The 18094-nt window shown below is 34.9% G+C and overlaps 1 protein-coding gene across 5 annotated transcripts in view; it reads right to left on the bottom strand.

Moving 5' to 3' along the window:
- Window positions 1–4026: 4026 nt before the first annotated feature.
- Window positions 4027–18094, bottom strand: part of LOC126761350 (transcription initiation factor TFIID subunit 4) — a 239487-nt gene continuing 225419 nt past the window's right edge. Inside the window, exons 2-12 of one of the 5 annotated variants that reach the window (XM_050477428.1) lie at window positions 12795–13100; window positions 11750–12501; window positions 10560–10724; window positions 10194–10373; window positions 7301–7894; window positions 7115–7225; window positions 6291–6548; window positions 5273–6226; window positions 5018–5191; window positions 4818–4943; window positions 4027–4732 (exon numbers count right to left, since the gene is read on the bottom strand). In XM_050477428.1, the coding sequence (XP_050333385.1) occupies window positions 4574–4732; window positions 4818–4943; window positions 5018–5191; window positions 5273–6226; window positions 6291–6548; window positions 7115–7225; window positions 7301–7894; window positions 10194–10373; window positions 10560–10724; window positions 11750–12172 (3144 nt within the window). In that variant the 5' untranslated portion in view covers window positions 12173–12501; window positions 12795–13100 and the 3' untranslated portion in view covers window positions 4027–4573. Of the gene's footprint in view, window positions 4733–4817; window positions 4944–5017; window positions 5192–5272; window positions 6227–6290; window positions 6549–7114; window positions 7226–7300; window positions 7895–10022; window positions 10374–10559; window positions 10725–11749; window positions 12502–12794; window positions 13238–18094 lie in introns of those variants that run through there. The other 4 variants (XM_050477424.1, XM_050477425.1, XM_050477426.1 and 1 more) reach the window with 4 other exon arrangements.

The raw sequence follows: 18094 nt of genomic DNA, 5'->3' as shown, positions 1-18094 counted from the left end.
AGAAGGAAGCGTAGGAGACCCTATAAAGTATATATATAAATGATCAGTATGTTGAACTGAGTCGATTTAGCCATGTTTATAAGATATCGTTTTGAAATTTTGCAAACGTCAATTTCTCTTCAAGAAGCTGCTCATTTGTCGGAACTGCCGATATCGGACAACTATAACATATAGTTGCCATACAAACTGAACGATCGGAATCAAGTTCTTGTATGGAAAACTTTCGCATTTTTGACGATATATCTTTAACATGACGAAAATTTGTTACGATTAAGTTGTTTATAGAAAAATGTAATATCGGAAGAAATTGTTCAAAAGAAATGCATGTGTGAAGGGTATATTAGCCTCGGTGCAGCCGAAATTAACGGTTTTTCTTGTTTACTGCTGCTATTACGAAATATCAAGGGCGCATAGTAAACATTCAAACAATCCCTCCACTTCCCTCTCCCGACCTCAGATCGTAAAATACTTTTCCTTTAATTTTTGTTATTTTGTCTTTCTTTTCCAAGGGGTTTCATCAGAGTTTCAGTTTTTGCCATTTTCAAAGACTTCGACACTGACCTATACACGGTATATACATATATACCTATACCTTTCATACTTCCGGTTTGTTTGTTGTTTTTTTGTTTTGTTATATAAATTACTTTAATTTATTCATTTATAACTACACAATTTCATTGTAATATACAATAGTTAAAACTAAGTTTTAGCCAGCATTAAAATTTTGTTTAATGTTTAACTGTATTTTCACTTTTCACTTTTTACTTTTTTTTCGTTAATTGCCATTTTGTATATTCAACTTTTGCTTGTTTTTTGTGTGTTTGTTTTTTGTTTTTCTTTTCTCGTTTTTTACATTATACAAAAGAACTTGATAACCTTTAACTGCAAGTGTTTGTTTGTGGTATTACAAAATCATAAAAATTAACTTAATTTACGTACATTTACATATTTTTTAGTTTTTGTTTTGTTTTGTTTAGTTTTTTTTTTTTTGTATAATAAACTACTATTTTAGTTTGGATTCTCTAACGGTAGTCGTCGCCAGCACTGTTATTTGCATTTTGTATTCACATTATGTTAATTATTTTATTATATTTGATTTATTTATATATAAGTGTGTATGTATGTATGCATTGTTATTGGTGTTTGATTGGTTGTTAGTCGATTTGTTTATCTTATTGTAGATATTTGCTATTTTTTGGGTTCACGGGTTGTCCATATTAAAATTCATAATTTAATATAATAATAATTGTAATAATAATGCCTTCGCAAATAAGACTACATACAATAAGCTGTTTGATACTATGCAATTTTCTATTGTTTTTGTTTTTGTTTTTCTCAACTGCTTGCTGCTTTCTTTTTGTTTATCGCGCTATCAATAGTTTTAACGTTTAGGGTTTTCGCTTATGCTAAAAAATTTTTAACTGCCTGCTAATATGTAAACCTTAATATTTAATTGTTTTATTATGCATACTTTGTTTTTGTTTTTATTCTCGCTTTCTTTCGTTCTCTCAGCTTTTGTAGGCGTTTAAAAAGAACGCGTTCGCTATCGTTTCACGCCGTGGCCACAAATTCTTACAAATGTACAAATTTCTATGAATATTCTACTTAACGCTAAGTGTCCGCACTTAAATCTTAAGGTTGGTTTTGAACCGTTCTAACTTGAGCCACGCGCATGTGCTGTGCTCCCTCTACGAGTTTGGCAGCAAAGCTACATGAATATTGGCTGTGCTGTTGTTGTTGTTTTTGCTATTTTCTACAACTTAAATGTATATAAATATTTATATGAATTAACGGAAGAAAATTTGGTTGCATTTAAAAAATATAAATATAAATTTATAACTAAAGTTATATTATTATAAAGGAAGGATATCTGAATCTTAAGGAAATCGAAAATCTTAGACAGGCATTTTTTGGTGTTACAACCAAAAATTTTTTGTTTTTCACTAATTTTATACAAAATTCCGCAACATTCCTGCTACTTTGCTGCGCAAACTTGCTGCTCGCCGGCGCAGCATTATGGCATTCAGGCTTGTTGTGTACAAAAGCAAAGAAGCATTTTTTTCATAAAGAGAAAAAAAAATTTTAATTAAACAAAAAAATTAATTAAACAATATTTAAATTACAAAAAAAAATTTTTAAATTACAAAAAAAGTACTGTAAAGAATTGAGAAAAACAAAATAAAATATAAAATATTAAAAAAATAAAAAATATTAAAGAAAATAAAAATTTAAAGAAATTACAAAAAATAGAGAAAAGAAATTTAAAAAATAAAATTACCAAATAAGCAGAAAATAAAGGAAATTTAGAAAAGTTACTGACAAAATAAAAAAATTACAAGAACAATGGAAAAATAAATTTGAAAGAATTACAAAAATAAAATAAAAATAAATTTGAAAAAATAAATTGAAAAATTAAAAAAAAAATACTATTATAAAATAAAATAAAAAAGTTAAAAGATATTACAAAAAATAGAGAAAAGAAATTTAAAAAATAAAATTACAAAATAAGCAGAAAATAAAGGAAATTTAGAAAAGTTACTGACAAAATAAGAAAATTACAAGAACAATGGAAAAATAAATTTGAAAGAATTACAAAAATAAAATAAAAATAAATTTGAAAAAATAAATTGAAAAATTAAAAAAAAAATACTACTGTTATAAAATAAAATAAAAAAAAAATAAAATAAAAAAGTTAAAGGATATTACAAAAAAAATAGAGAAAAGAAATTTAAAAAATAAAATTACAAAAACTAAAATTACAAAAAAAAACAAAATAAAAATAGAGAAAAGAAATTTAATAAATAAAATTACAAAAAAAAACAAAATAAAAAAAATTTAGAAAAGCTACTGACAAAATATAAAAATTACAAGAACAATGCAAAACTAAATTTGAAAGATTCACAAAAAAAAAAATAAAAATAAATTTGAATAAAAATTAAAAAAAAAAAAAAATTTGAATAAAAATTAAAAAAAAAAAATAAATTTGAATAAAAATTAAAAAAAAACATTAAATTGTAAAAATAAAAAATAAATTTGAAAAATTTAAAAATAAAAAAAAAACAAAATATATTACTGAGTAATAAGATAATTGCAAAAATAATTTAAAAAAAATAATTAAAAACAAAAAAAATAAGCAAATTACAAAATACATTGCCAAAACTAAATTTGAAAAATTCAAAACAACGCAAAAACCTAAAAAAAAAAATTGCAAAGATATAAAAACATTGCGAAACAATTAAAAAAAATTCAAAAACTAATTTAAAAATATTTAAAACAGTTGCAAAAAAAAAAAATTTAAAAAAATGAAAAAGAAAAACAAAATAATTAAAGAAGAAAATTTAAAAAATAAAGCTCAAAGTTGAATGCCATAACACCTTCAGCTTTTATGTTTGTTTTTGCACTACGCGCCTACAACATGCCATTTCTCAATATGAAAATTTACACACTAAAAAATAAGGTTTATCGTTATGTATTTTGCATTTTCTGTAATTAACAACGTGCGTGTGTGTGTGTATGTGTGTGTAAAGAAAATAATAGCAAACGACTTCTAATCGGCATAAAGAAAATGTACAAAATTTACTTGTTATTAACCTAAATTTATAAGGCCATATTTTTTATATATGTATGTATTTTTTGTTTTTTCTTCTCTTTTTCTTTAATTAATTAATGTAACGTATTCTGCCTAAGCTTACTTACACTGCTCACTTTCTCCTTTTAATACGAATTATATACTTAAAGACAAATTAGTTGTTTACAAATAGTTTGAAGCAAAAAGATCGTTTAAGTTTAAGAGCACAAATTGCTTAAAGAAATATAATAATAATAATAGTGATAATAATAAAAATTGCCTTCATCATCCGTTAACGCTATTTTTACAAATTCACTCTCGCCTAGTGAACACTTTTCGCACATTCCACTTCATGTTCGTGCATACGAGTTGCGATTTCTACTTTTACTTGTTATTAAATAAATCAATGATAAAAAATAGGAGGTTATGTGGGGTCGTTAAATGATGTTAAAAAAAAGTTGTTGTTAAAAAATTTATTGTTGGAAAAAAAATAATTTTTCAAAAAATATTTTTTTTTAACATATTAGCATTGCTCTTAAAAAATATTGCAATAATCCACCGCAAACTAACTACAGATCCTTCGTCATAACGCGCCAAATTGCAAATGCTTTTAGTAAACTTTCTGTATGTATGTATGTATGTATATAACGCAACTATTAAAGCACTTTGACGTGCTGCGAAACGGCAAATTATAAAAAAAAAAAAAAAACAATATATAAATATATATTATGTATACATACAAGTAGCAATAAATTTGAAGAATTGTAAGTTGCATACAGTGTGTTTACTTTTCGCAATTCGAAACGTGATTAAATGTAAAAAGTTGAAATCAGCGTGCAACAGCGCAACAATAAATGTACATAGAAATTTATAAAATAAATGTATGAAGATATATGACTGTAGTTGATGTAACGTTGCATTTCATCATGCTCAGAAAGATCATATGCTATATATATGTGTGTTTAGTATGTAGTTTTCCCCTGCTTAGCCGTTGCACAAGGTCGATCACTTGAGATATGCCTTATATAGCATTTGACTGCGGCTAGTTTCGCGTTCCTGTTCCATAAAGAAGAGCATATCGCGTAGATTTACACGTTTGATGCGTGGCCGTAGCGGCACTGATGGCACGCTTGAACCGCCTAAAGCACCGCTGGCGTTCGAATTCTGCAAAATAAGCAAATTTATGTTAGAAATAAGTACCGTTATTTACAAATATAGCAAGTTTACAGGCATGTGGCCTGCTACTTACCGCGCCCGCGCCTGTTGCATCGCCATCCAGTTTGATTTTTTTCCGTGGACCGATAGCCTGCAACGCCGTCATGTTGGCGTCCCTTTGCCGCAGCTCCTCCATTTCAGCGCGCTGCATTTCTTTCGCCTGCAAACGTATACAAAAAAAGGTGTTTTTTATTAAGCAGCTTTAAGTATGGCAGGGAGACCACGCTAAATTACCCTCGCTTTCATTTTCGCTTGCTCGGGATCCTCGATTTTGGAACGCGACTTGGCCGCACGCAGCAACATTTCGCGTTCCAACTCCTCGTGCCGCTTTTGTTCAGCTTTGTCCAATTCCTCGAGGAATTTGATTTGACCGCGCACATCTTTTGTGACTTCGTAACGTGGGTCCAGCTAAATCATACAAAATGACATGCCATTAAGTACACACAACTCAAATGCTAAAGACGAAAGAGACTCGGAGCTAGTTAGTACCTTAATTACATCGATGCGATGCTCTGCTATCACAGCCAATTTCTCGACGACATTTTTCAGACGCTCTTGACACGCATGCGATATCAAGACCGCCACGTCTTGCGATGGTTCTTCTAGACCACGCTCCAACACCATCGCACGTATGCGCGCCTGCAGCGCTGGCAAATGCAGAAATACTTCATCCTTGCACGAGCGTATCTGTGTACCGATGTTTTCAGTGCTGCCGAGTATGCGTTGCGACTCCTCGGCCAAGTTGACACCGCCCATGGCGGCTACATCATTGATATCGTCGTCGCCATACACCGAAGATGACATCGATATAGAGGGTTGTTGGTAGAATGAAGACATTGCTGCTGTGACGGCTGCACCCGAGGCATTTGCTTTCTCCTCTTTCTCTTTATCCAGTTGTTCTTTCTTCTTTTTACTTGACGCTTTACTAGCGGACGCAGCACCCGATTTAGCTGTTGTCTTATTCGCCGGCGGTGTGACAGGTATAATCTTCTCTTGTTTGATAACGTTCTCTAGTTTTGGATCCAAAATTCTTATGCTCTCACCAATACCGGCAATGGCGGCATGACTGCTCAGGTGACTGCTGCTGTGGTGCATTAGGCTGGGTGGCAGTTGCACGGTGGGCAATGATGGTGTTGGCAACGATGTCCCACTGCTTGCATTCGAATAGGTCGCCACGGAATTGATGGTGGATAGTATTGTGGATACAGCGGAGAGGGATGGTGTCGACGAGGGTGGTAAACTATTGGATATAGCTGTTAGGGAGGGCGGTTGATTCGTTGCGACGAGCGACGGTACAGGCGAGGCGATCGCCTTTATTTGTGTTTGTCCAACTTTGACATGCGTTATACCCGGTGGCGCATTTTTGCCCTTGGCAGTACGTATTTGTACTGTGGTCGGGCGGCTGATTTGCGTTACCGTTGGTGCACGTATATGTACAATACTCTGTGGTGGATAAGAAATACTTCGTACATATGTAGGTTTTCAGGCAAGATGGCTCATGACTTACCGCTTGCGTCGGCGCCGAGGGCAGTTGAGCGTTCGCCTGCTGTATGGATGCTGGAATGGGGCCGCGTATTTGGGCGTTGACAAGGCGTGGTCCGTTGGTGGGTCCCTGTATGCGGATACCGCCCTGCTGTTTGGTGATTGTAGTATGCCCAATGGGACGTGGTCCACCCGGGCCGGCAGGAGAAATCATTCTGACTTGCGTTTGTCCAATAGTCGTGGTTTGACTCTGAGTTATCGGACGTATTTGCGCTTGAATTTTCTGCAAGTTTGAAGGATTTTGTTTGTAAATGTATGAAATTTAGGCAAAAACAGGAGACAAATTTAACGTCGGTTGAAAGGAAGCTACAATACCCTTCACAAATATAAAAGACTGGCCAAGGACTGTCAACTCAGAATTCTGTCACTATAACAACATTCCATACAAGAACATCGATTGAACATCCTGTATGGCGGCTATATTGTAAAGTGGTACAATCTGAACAATTTCTTCAGTTATTATATTGTTGCCTTGGACAATAATACATGCCAAATTTCGTGAAGATATCTCGTCAAATACAAAAGTGTTCCATACAAGGACTGGACTTTGATCAGTATGACACAGCTATATTATATAGTCTTGAGGAGAAATCTCTCATATTGAGGAACTAGTACGCGTATAAACAGACAGACGGACATGGCTAAATCGAACCAGCGCCTTCATGCTGATCATTTATATATACATATATATATATTATTGGGTGATCGCCGACATTTCCTACTGCATGTTACAAACTTCGTGGCAAACTCAAAATACGCTGTTCAGGGTATAATAAAATGTATGCTTACTGGAAATTGTTGCAACGTTGTCAACCCGGCAACATGTTGCGGCGGCGGTTTAATGCCTTCGATGACAAGTTCCCGTGTAAACAGCGCTTGACGCAGGAGTGGTAAACTTTTCTGTAAAACAAATTAGTTGTAATATTATTTAAAAGAAAGCACTTCAACAACAACACTGAGGCTGCAAAAACTAACCTTCAAAAAGCCAATTAGACAAGGCTGCGGACTGGCGTTCAATAGACGCTCCAGTCGATCGCAAAACTCCTCCGGTTCCACATTCGCATTCACCAATTCCTGTATGAGATTGCGTACATTCTTCTCCACCGGTTTCGGCTCACGCGTCGCCAAGTCGATCAGGTTCGCTAGGAATTTACGACATTTCTCTTTGGTATTGCCTTGCGCTGCACTCTGTGTGGTCGTCACATTAGCTGTCCCCGTCGTTGTGCCGGCACTGGCCGTCGACACGGCGCTGTGGTTATTACTCATGGTCGTTGTGTTCGCGGCGCTGCCCGTGGAGGCGGTCGCACTGGCCGAATGCTGTGCTGGAATTGTTTGAATTTGCGTTATCTGCGGTTGTGGTAGTAGATGTTGCGTCTGCTGATGTAACTGTTGATGTTGCGACTGAAGATGTGTTTGCTGTTGTTGTTGGTGTTGCAGTGCAGTCTGATGGTGTGGCTGTTGCAACGTGATATTCGCCTGCGACGTGTACGTGTGATGCGGGCCAGCAGTACTCGAAGCAACTGAGTTCACAACAATATTATTAGACGCAGACGAGGACACTGCCATGGACTGCGGGTGCAATAAATAAAAAATTTATATTACTTACTTTGCATTAACTAAATTAAGCACATTTGCATGTACTTGTCACAACGCAAAAGTTAATTGTAAACAGAACGCAAATGTCAAAAAATGAGAATATGTAAAAAAATTAATGGTTGAAATTAGAAATTAGAAAATATTGCAAAACCAACAATCAAGTTTACTTTTACGTAAGCAGTTTTTTTCTCAATAAATTATAGCACACTTAACTTATATTTCAAAGCCCGTTAGGATTTAATTTCTAACTATGTATGTCAAAATTATATATGTACAGAGCAGGCAACAAATAAAATACATAAATTTCTTTAAACAACAGCAATATAACCGTAAATATGTAAATACGCGTATAAAAGGCAGTTAAAATAAATCAAATTTACGCAAATTACAAATTAATTAAGCAAATCGTACAACTTGATTACAAAATACTTTAGTCAAAGTTACAGTGCCGTAGACATACTCCAAGGCAATGGCAGGAAGAAACAGTAAATCAACAAAATGTAACTAAAAAAATTATAGGAGTTTAACACTAAATAAAGAATGAGCAAAATGTTGCGTAGAGAGCATCCGAATTTTTTTCAACGCAACAATAAGCATTCAAAACAATTTTTCACGTCTACTATCCGTTTATAAAAGAAACTACTATATCTCTTAGAAGCATATAAAGGAAAAGCTGAGTAAGTTGACTGAGTAAGATGCTTCAAAGTTCCAGCAAAAGGAAAATTCCTCAAATCTCAAATATCTTAATAAGAAAGTATATTTTCTTTTTGGCACAGCTGTCAATCAACCGAAGGATCTATCCTATCCCTCATAAATAAACTGAATATAAAGTTCTAAATAAATAAATAATTTCATGCATGGTATTTAAAAAAGGAATCATTGAACCATAACACGTTACATTAAAAGGATTAAAACAAGAAAAAACGTTAACATCGACCGTACTGTAGCTATAATACCCTTCAAAGCTGTATAGCATAAAAGGGTACAAAATGATCTTATCTTGATTTTCATCGATCAGTTTGTTTGGCAGCTATAAGTTATAAGGGCCCGATCATCCGGAAAATATCTTTGGAGATTATAGCATTGCCTTGGGTAACAATTCTTGCCAAATTTTTGCGAAAATATCTTGGCAAATAAAAAAGTTATCCGTACAAGAACTTTATAAGGTTCGGACAGTTTGTAAGGCAGCTACAAATTATAGTTGTCCGATCCGAATATCTTTTGAAATTATAGCATTGCCTTGAATAATTATTTGTCCAAAATTGAGAGAACAAATAAAAAAGTTTTCCATACAAAAACTTTATATGGATTGGGCAGTTTATATGGCAGCTATAATCTATAATGGGCCGATATCGGCGGTTCCGACAAATGAGCAGCTCTTTGGGATACAAAGAACGTGTTCAAAATTTCAGATTCAGATATCTCAAAAACTGAGGGACTACTTCACGTAAATGCAAACAGACAGACATAGCTAAGTCGGGTCAGCTCGTCACGCCGAAGATTTATATACATATACATACTTTCTAGGTTCTCCGTCGTCTACTTCTAGGTGTTATACCCTGCTCAGGGAAACATATTTCAAAACTGATAGAAATTATTAGCAATAAAAAAGATCTGTTACCAATATTTTGAATGCAACAAGTGCTCAGAAAAATATTAAATAAATCTTGCTTATTTTTTTCAAAGCTATGCTAAAGAATTAAAAATTCCATACTTAGTAAAAAATGGCACAAACTAAGCGGATGCTACGATGCGAGTAAACTTTTTTCTATATATCTATATTATGCTTATGTAATCAATTAGAAATGTAAACAACTAAACTGTTTGAAAAATAAAGAAACATCTAAGAAGACGATTTTGAATCGCAAAAGAGTATATATAAAATAGGAACAATATAGAGAAGTGCGTCAACTCTTCGCCGTACGATGCTTAGCAGCAGTTGAAGGCAGTGAGCCATGTGTGCAAGAACTGCATCAATGCGAGCTGAAGAGCTGTTGACACGAAATTGAAATCAATTTTTGTTTTTGAAAAAGATTTCGAAACTGAAAACGAGATCTATACGTTGTTGTTGTTGCATATGCACAAAATTCACGTAAATTACATTTTGTTTGATCTGTTTCGTCGCTGTTGCCTGTTGTTGGTGCTGTTTTGCTTGCTGCTGTTGTTGATGATGTTGTTGGTGGTGGTGGGTGGTAGTAGTGGTAGTTGTGGAGGTGGATGATCTTACAATCGTTTTACGTAGTGCTATGGGAGGCCCTGCAAATCTACTTACAGCAGCTGGTACAGTTTGCAAACGTATTTGTGCCGGATTGGAATTGGTGCCGCCACTGCCGCCAATGGTTGGTGTGACCGGACCCGAGGTGGCTGTGCCAACACGCAATAATTGATATCCATTTTCGGTTTTTAAAATGAGTGCAGGCGTTTGTCCAGGTGCTAGTGTACTGAGTGTTATCTACAAATGGGATAAATACATAAATATATATTAGGTAGGTTTCAATAAATTAGTATTACATATACATATATTTGTACTTAGATTAGTTGAGGTAAAATAAAATTGAATATTATGTAATACACATTTATATAATCGTTAAAGTGTGTTGAGGAATAAGATTATCATCATATACAATATTAAACTTACCGCCGGATTTTGTGGTCTGGCGCCAACCATATGTGGTCCGCCAATGACTACCCGTCCTAGAGTGTTGCCTGGCACATTCTTTTGTTGTTGCTGCGCATTTGGCGGACGCATGCCCACCACTACATTCGCCGGAATCATGGAATTGAGCAATGGTTGCTGATTACCCTAGACAAATAAGAAAGCAGTGTAATTATAATAAGAACATCTTGTGGTTAACAAAAAATATCCAAGCAAGAAACCACTACAGCATGCTACAGTTAGGCGTCTCACCAGTTATTGAGGAATGCAGATTGATTTTAAAATTTTTGAATTTTTCGAATATAGTAGTTCCAGATTAAGATCAAATATGCACAAAAATCATTTCCAAATCGTTAGAAAATATTTTAAACCAAAAATATTTACCACATTTGTCACTTCACAGCAAATATGTTTTATACTGTAGTATTTAATATAAATATAAGTAGCTTTAAGAATTTAAGAAGAGAGCAAGATGCTAAAAGCCATAGCGTAAAAGTTTCTAATGTTATGTACATAGGTACATAGTTTACTTAGATAAAGCGGTAGCAAGACCTAAACCATTAAGAGCTCATATATTTATCTGTATCTGTATATAATAAAAATAAATCATGCCCTCATTAAATAGATTTTTGAAAGTGACATATTTCCAGTACTCAATAAGCGATTTTAGAACAACAAAGGCACAATAATTTACTTGCTTTTCGTTGGGTTGCATTAAGGCATATATCCAAATTTGATTTCAATATAGAATTTTGTCACGATTGAGAAAGTAAATTTTGCACCCTGTATATAAATGCATAGACAACTCAGCATCAGTGAATAACAATAATAATAATATTTGCCGATTAGGAAACACTTTTGAAATATTTGTTTAAAACATACTCATGCTATTGGATTTATAAAGTTTTCCAAAAACCAATTTCGTAGAAAATACACTTCGACACTGAATTTCAAGCCACGCTATTGCAAAACACCCGAAATTTTAACAAATATTTTGATAAGCTTATATAACAAATTTCTACAGTACAACGTTTTCTCAACAGAAATAATAATATTTATATAAGGCTCGAGCACCGACTGCTACTATAACTGCCCTAAGGGCAGCATTTACAAAGAAATGATATACAGTGCTTCTGTGACTCGGGTTGGGCGCCTTTTATGGGTCGCCATACCTGATTAATTGTTTTGGTCATTGTTACTATTCCGGGTGAACTTGATACCAGACCCGCTGGCAATGATACCGCATTGTTTGATTTTATAACTAAGGTTTGCGTCTGTGTGGCACCTACTGATTGCGTTGCCGCATTGTGGTGTTGCTGTGACGGTTGTACCGTCACCCCTGGTTGCCCGCCACTTTGTAGTACCTGATGATGCTGTACCTGTACTTGTTGCGGCAGTGTATGATGTTGTCCGCCAGCTCCACTTGACGTTATTGTCTTTATAGTGGTGGTATTCGGTAGTTGGGAAGTGGATATGATTGTTGAGCCTGGCGGATGTCCCGCCGCTCCTCCTATATTTATTGTGCCGTTAGGAAGCGTTTGACTTGTAAATGTTATACGATTGCCCGGCGCTTGTGTAGATTGGCTGGAATTCATGGCGAAATTTGTATACGACGATGTCGCTGACGACAACGACGTTGACGCCAATGACGATGCTGGTGCGCGTATGTTGAGTATTTTTGTTGATACGTTCGTCGGTGGCTTATCGGCCCACTGATGATTATGCTGATTAAGCGGTTTTGCAACCGAATGCAGACTGGACGCTTCTTTTTGTAAAGCCTGCGTATTGTTATGTTGAATATTTTGTGTTTGTAATTGATATGCAAATTTAGCATTTATCCCCGCATTGCCTTCACTTGCAAACGTCTTTGGTGTAATATAGAGAGTGTGTGTGGGTGCGCTCCCTCTGAAATTATTGTTTATTTCTGTAACATAAACAAAATAATGCATTAAACTTCAATCTATATAAGGAAGTTAAATTATGGAAAATATATTATTATTTACTGATATTTCTAAATATTTTATCAACGGAAAATTTTCCAAACAATAGCTCGCAATTATACTTTAGAAAACATAATATATTCCCTCCAATTATACACACATTTAACAAACTCCTATAGCCTTCCTTCAATAACCCTCCCGAATTGTCTAATTTTGTCTATTTATGAAATCGCGAGTGAACATTTTTGCGACCATAATTATAATATACAATTGGTACCTTCAGGTAAAGTTGTAACATTATCACTTTCGAATTGTGAAAACCGATCAGAACTTTTGTTGTGATTTATGTCTCCTGTGCTTCCACTACCAGATTTGGTGTTAACAATGACTGTTTTTGTGGAAATCACCTCCTCAATGTCAACAAAGGCTTCATTGCCTTCTCCGCCAAATGCTGACACTGTTGTTGCTGACCTTCTATCACAGCCGCTTTTATAATGAATTTTATCACCATATTCATTCTCTTTTGTTGTATATTCGTTATTTGTTAAGGCAAAGTCATCTTTGGAGTTCACATTCCCGATTCCTGGGGTTGGTAAAACTCCAGACACGGTATTTTTCTGATAATCTCCTGTTATTACTGATTCTATTCTGGAAGAATTTGCTTTATTTTGATTTTGGTGTACAAAAAATTTGGCAGAAGACGCCGCCATTTTCTCGAAAAACGATTAAAAGGAAGAACGGCGAAATTTCATATCGTAATAGATTCTACTTTACAAGAGATAAGCGATGCAAAATGTCAACTGAGAAAAATGTTGCCAGCTCTTTAATTCGCTCTCGAAGCACAGTTTTAATGTTAAATCAAGTTCCACTATATTTATTAATGTGCAGTGTTTATTTTATAGAAGTATTCAAATATTTATAATAAATAAAAAATATTCAAAATAAATATGCTTATATACAGCATTAAAAATTAACAATTTATTATCATAGCGAAGTTGCGGCATCATATCATTCAGTGATACCACGCAACATAACGAAAAGACAATTCAGGCCACGCATCCAACATCAACTCGCAGAAAAACTTTATTTTTGTTCGAATTGAAAGCTATTTTTGCGCAATTATTAATAAATCACACGATATTATTAGTATACCATTTTGCTCTCATAACATAATGACATTAATTTTTTTATTTCTTACCCTTAGCAATTCACAAATCCTTGCTGTTGCATAAATGCTGATGGTACTTGAAATACTTTGCACTGGCAGCTCTCATAAACTGTCACTAATATTAAACGAATAACCACTTAAGGCATACATGTCAATAAAGATAAATCCATAGAATGGCAAGCGATAATAGCTACTGGCTGGCTGACTTTTGCTGAACGTAGTTGGAGTTTTCGTTTTCCTTAATGCGTTACATACATTCGCTCGTGAAACAGACGGAGCGCCACACAATTGATTTTGCGGATTGAGTACGGCTGAGAATTATGATAGCCGAAACCGTCGGCATTTATGAAGTCGCGTTCTATCAAATATATACTATATTTTTTTTAGAATTTTCATAAATACATATATTATGTTAAATAATGAATTGCACTATTTTATATTCAACTTTTTTTCAATGAAATCGATGTAGAAAACTCTTTTCGTTACAACGCGACGACTGCACGACTAGGCGAAACGAAGACGGACAAAGGGGGGGAAATTTCACTCTGTGACACTTCTTTTCTCGTATTTCATCAAAAAACACACCGTGTGGGACAGCAAAGATTTCAAATGATTATTTCAGCTTACCAATGGCCAGCAAACAATTGCATTCACTTTTTAATTAATATTTAAACACTCTTTAACACGTTTCGCGTAATTTTGTTAAAATTTGATCGAGATTTCCGCGAGAATTTCGATAAAATTTGTTTACGCTCGACTCCGTCGCAGCCCGCACTCACTTTGCAAACGGCGAAATTTTATTTTGTAATAGATTACATGAGCGAAGTATTGGAGGTAAAATGTCAAAAGCGCGTTGCCACACCGTTGATGTTCTCTCATTTCTGTTGTCTGCGTAATTCCTCCAAAGAAATAATCTCCGTTCGTCATTTTGACGTTATTAGTTTTTGTGATTACTTCCCTTGCAAAGACGAATTTGTTTTATAACAATTACATTTTAATTAATGGTAGCAATTAAAAAATAATCAGTATTTAAATTTTATTCAAATAATTTAACAATTAATATGTGGCATATGATAGTTTATTCAGTTGTACCGGAGTTAACTCATCATCGCATCAAAGGAATGATCTTTGGCTGAAGCTTAGCTTCAATTAAAGGTTCTCTTATTTTGCCGAGATAAAAATAAACTTAACATATTTCTCTTCTGCTTTGTATTCTAGTTATGAATGGCAAATCATCTTTTATAACAAATGAATTAAGTTTAAATAAATTAAAATTAAGATTACGAAACATTTTAATGAAAAATTGCAATGAAATGAAATTGCATTTAAAAATATATTAATAATATCGAAAATAATAATTACAACTAAATTTCTAAATATTAATATATTGAGAATTCACCTAAGTAGATCTCGTTGGCAAACGCTACACATTATGAAAATACTAGTGTGTTGGCCATAGATGTGGAATTCTCTACTTTACCGATGTTAGTTATCGATAATTTTTCCTCAAATAATCTCCAAATAAATCGATATGATATTTAGTTTTCTACGTATACGACACATGCACGTGCACAGTTATGCCTAAAATATTAGGAATTTTTTTACTTTCATCAGTCTTTTTGTTTTTCGATGTGAAGTTGAGTAATTTTTTTTACATTAAATGACATATTACACAGTATTGGGCAAATAATGAGCAACTGTTAAGGAGTATAACCATTCAAGACTATTTTCCAATATTCTTTTTGAACAGTGTTAAAAATATTAATAAAAATGAGGTTTTGTTTACAATTATTATGATATTTTGACATCGCGTAGTGATACATACATACTTATGTGTAGATCTCGATTGTTTGACATACTACTTCAGAAAAAGTACTGTTTTTTTATTTAATCAGTGCTTGGCAAACCAAGAATAATGATTCCGGTCATGTTGAAAATCGGAAATTGTAAATAAAACGCAAAATATTTAATTATTCATCAACACTTATTTTGTCGCCTTCAAAATAATCCTTTGGCTTTAAATTCGATCACAATCATGGCTCCATGTGAAGGTGTATTATTATAGTGTAAAATCCATGAAATGTTCTTCCACAATTCCGGTCATTTTCGTCGGATGTTCGAATATCGAAAAACCAATGAGCATCATCTTGATTTTTGAGCGGCTTTGGCGTGGTTTTTTTGCTTCCGGCTCGTTTTTCCCCTCCATTCCGATGATTGTAGTTTTGTATGGGATCGGAAATCAAACGATCAACCATCTCCAAAGTTTACGATACTTTTTTTTTGAAAAAATTCAGCTTTATCGAGAAGAGTCGAGTAAGAACGCGTTTGATAACCAAAGTATCCAGCAAAATCATTCGAATGAACTCGCGAGCTCTCTTACCATCTCTCTAACATTTGCCTCACATTTTTAAGCCCATATCCTTCACTTTTTTAATTTTTGCATTAGTTAAAGAGGTTGAAGGTCGTCCAGAACGAGCCATGTCTTTAACGATCTCTCGACAGTTTTTGAAGGCTTTGTATCAATCGCAGTCTTGAGTTTTTGATAAAACTGAATCACCGTAATCCTTTTCCAAGATTCGCAACGATTCCGCACACGAAATTTGGTTCGAAATACAAAGTTAGTCAACAACTCGACATAAGGTCGTCAATTTGCTAAAGACAAGTATGCAGTTCAGTAGATCCCTGGCGTTCCACTCTAGGCCAAAAAGACCTCGAAACCACACAGTAGCTGGTCGTCGAGCAACATTTGCTAAGGGCAGGCTTACATGTATAGTGTTAGAACCCAAGAGAAAGGGACAAGGGTGTCCTTTATTGCTAGCTCATTGGCTTTGTAGCTACTAGCGATTGCGCTATGGCTAGGCACCCAAACGAGTCTCTGATAATGAAGTAGCGTGGTGGAAGACACTTCCGAAAATAGGCTACACTTAGGAGTAGGACGTCTTCTGTTACCTTAACACGTGTAGGATACACTTCTGGCTGAAAAACATTACAGTATCTCTATAGTCTAAAGCTAAGCTTGACGTAGAGCTCCTTACAGCAAATTCCTTCTCTAACCTAACTTTTTAGCTCCGCCTCATCCATAAAAAGAACTCACAGCGCCTCTCCAGGGACCTTACCGCGTCCTCATACCCCTCGTCGGTATACTTGTATAAGCATAAATAAAATTATCGTTTGTGGCCTCTACGACGCAGTTTTCATTTTTCAGAGATGTAGTTGAAGGAGGACAATTATTATTATAAAAAACTGCCCTAGAAGAAAACACCCTGGAGATCCATCGGTGAATGCCAACAGATGATACTTTGGGAGGAGCATCTCTGATTATTACTTATTATTGGCGCAGAAACATGGACGATGACGCAGCGAGATGAGAAAGCACTTGAAGCATTCGAGAGAACTGTTCTTCGCAAGATTTTAGGAACCATCCGCATGAGCGATGAGAATCGCAGAAGATGGAAGCACGAATTGTATATGCACCAAGTGCATAGGGGTCTGTCTGCACTTGGGATGTAAAGGGGTTTTCAATAGGGGCGCGACAAAAGTAGACCGATAGGGACAGCAGCGACGCCATATTTCTGACATTTCTCTTCAGTAAGGGTTGCCATTTCATCATGGAAAGATATACGATCCAACAAGGAGTCGAAATTATTAAAATTTACTACCGAAATTCGGAGTCAGTGGCCTCAACTTTAAGAGCGCTACGTCCAATTTATGGTCGTCATAATCGTCCTGTCAAATCAATAATTGAGCATCTAATGGAAAATTTTGAATGCCCAGGCACTACTAAATGTTCCGTGCCATCAGTATATAGCGCATCAGATGAAAGCCATCATTTCGTTCTCAAGAGTTGGGCATCACTGTGACGTCGTTATGGCGAATTTTGCGAAAAGGTCCTGGCCTACATCCTTAAAAGATCAAATTGACGTAAGACCTGAAGCCACTTGACCAAAAACTCGTCGTATGTTCGTGAATTGGGCTGAGCAACAATTTGAAAATGATCCGAATTTTCATCGAAAAATCATCTTCAGCGATGAGCCTCATTTCTGGCTGAATGGCTTCGTCAATAAGCAAAATATGCAATATTGGTCAGGCAGCAATCCACACGGACTCCATGAGACACCTTTGCAGAAAAAAATTTTCACTTTCTCCGTGCTGATCAAGACAGACACGTTACTTGACGAATCGCTACCATTAATGCGAAAAGAATTGGATGATATGCAACTGTGGTTCCAACCAGTTAATCGTGCGATTTGTCTTCGACTTTTTTCTGTGGAGCTACGTCTTGTCTATGGTCTATGCCAACAAGCCAGCGACGATTGATGAACTTCGTACGAATATCGAACGTGAAATTGAGATCCCTTTTGTAGTGCTCTTATTGAAAAACTCGTAACAACTGGCGTGACCTTGCAAAA

Source organism: Bactrocera neohumeralis, chromosome 6, assembly GCF_024586455.1.
Source record: "Bactrocera neohumeralis isolate Rockhampton chromosome 6, APGP_CSIRO_Bneo_wtdbg2-racon-allhic-juicebox.fasta_v2, whole genome shotgun sequence".
Classification (NCBI taxonomy): Eukaryota; Metazoa; Arthropoda; class Insecta; order Diptera; family Tephritidae; genus Bactrocera; species Bactrocera neohumeralis.
Note: the sequence above shows the minus strand (reverse complement) of the source record. Positions and strands in the feature narration are given on the sequence as shown.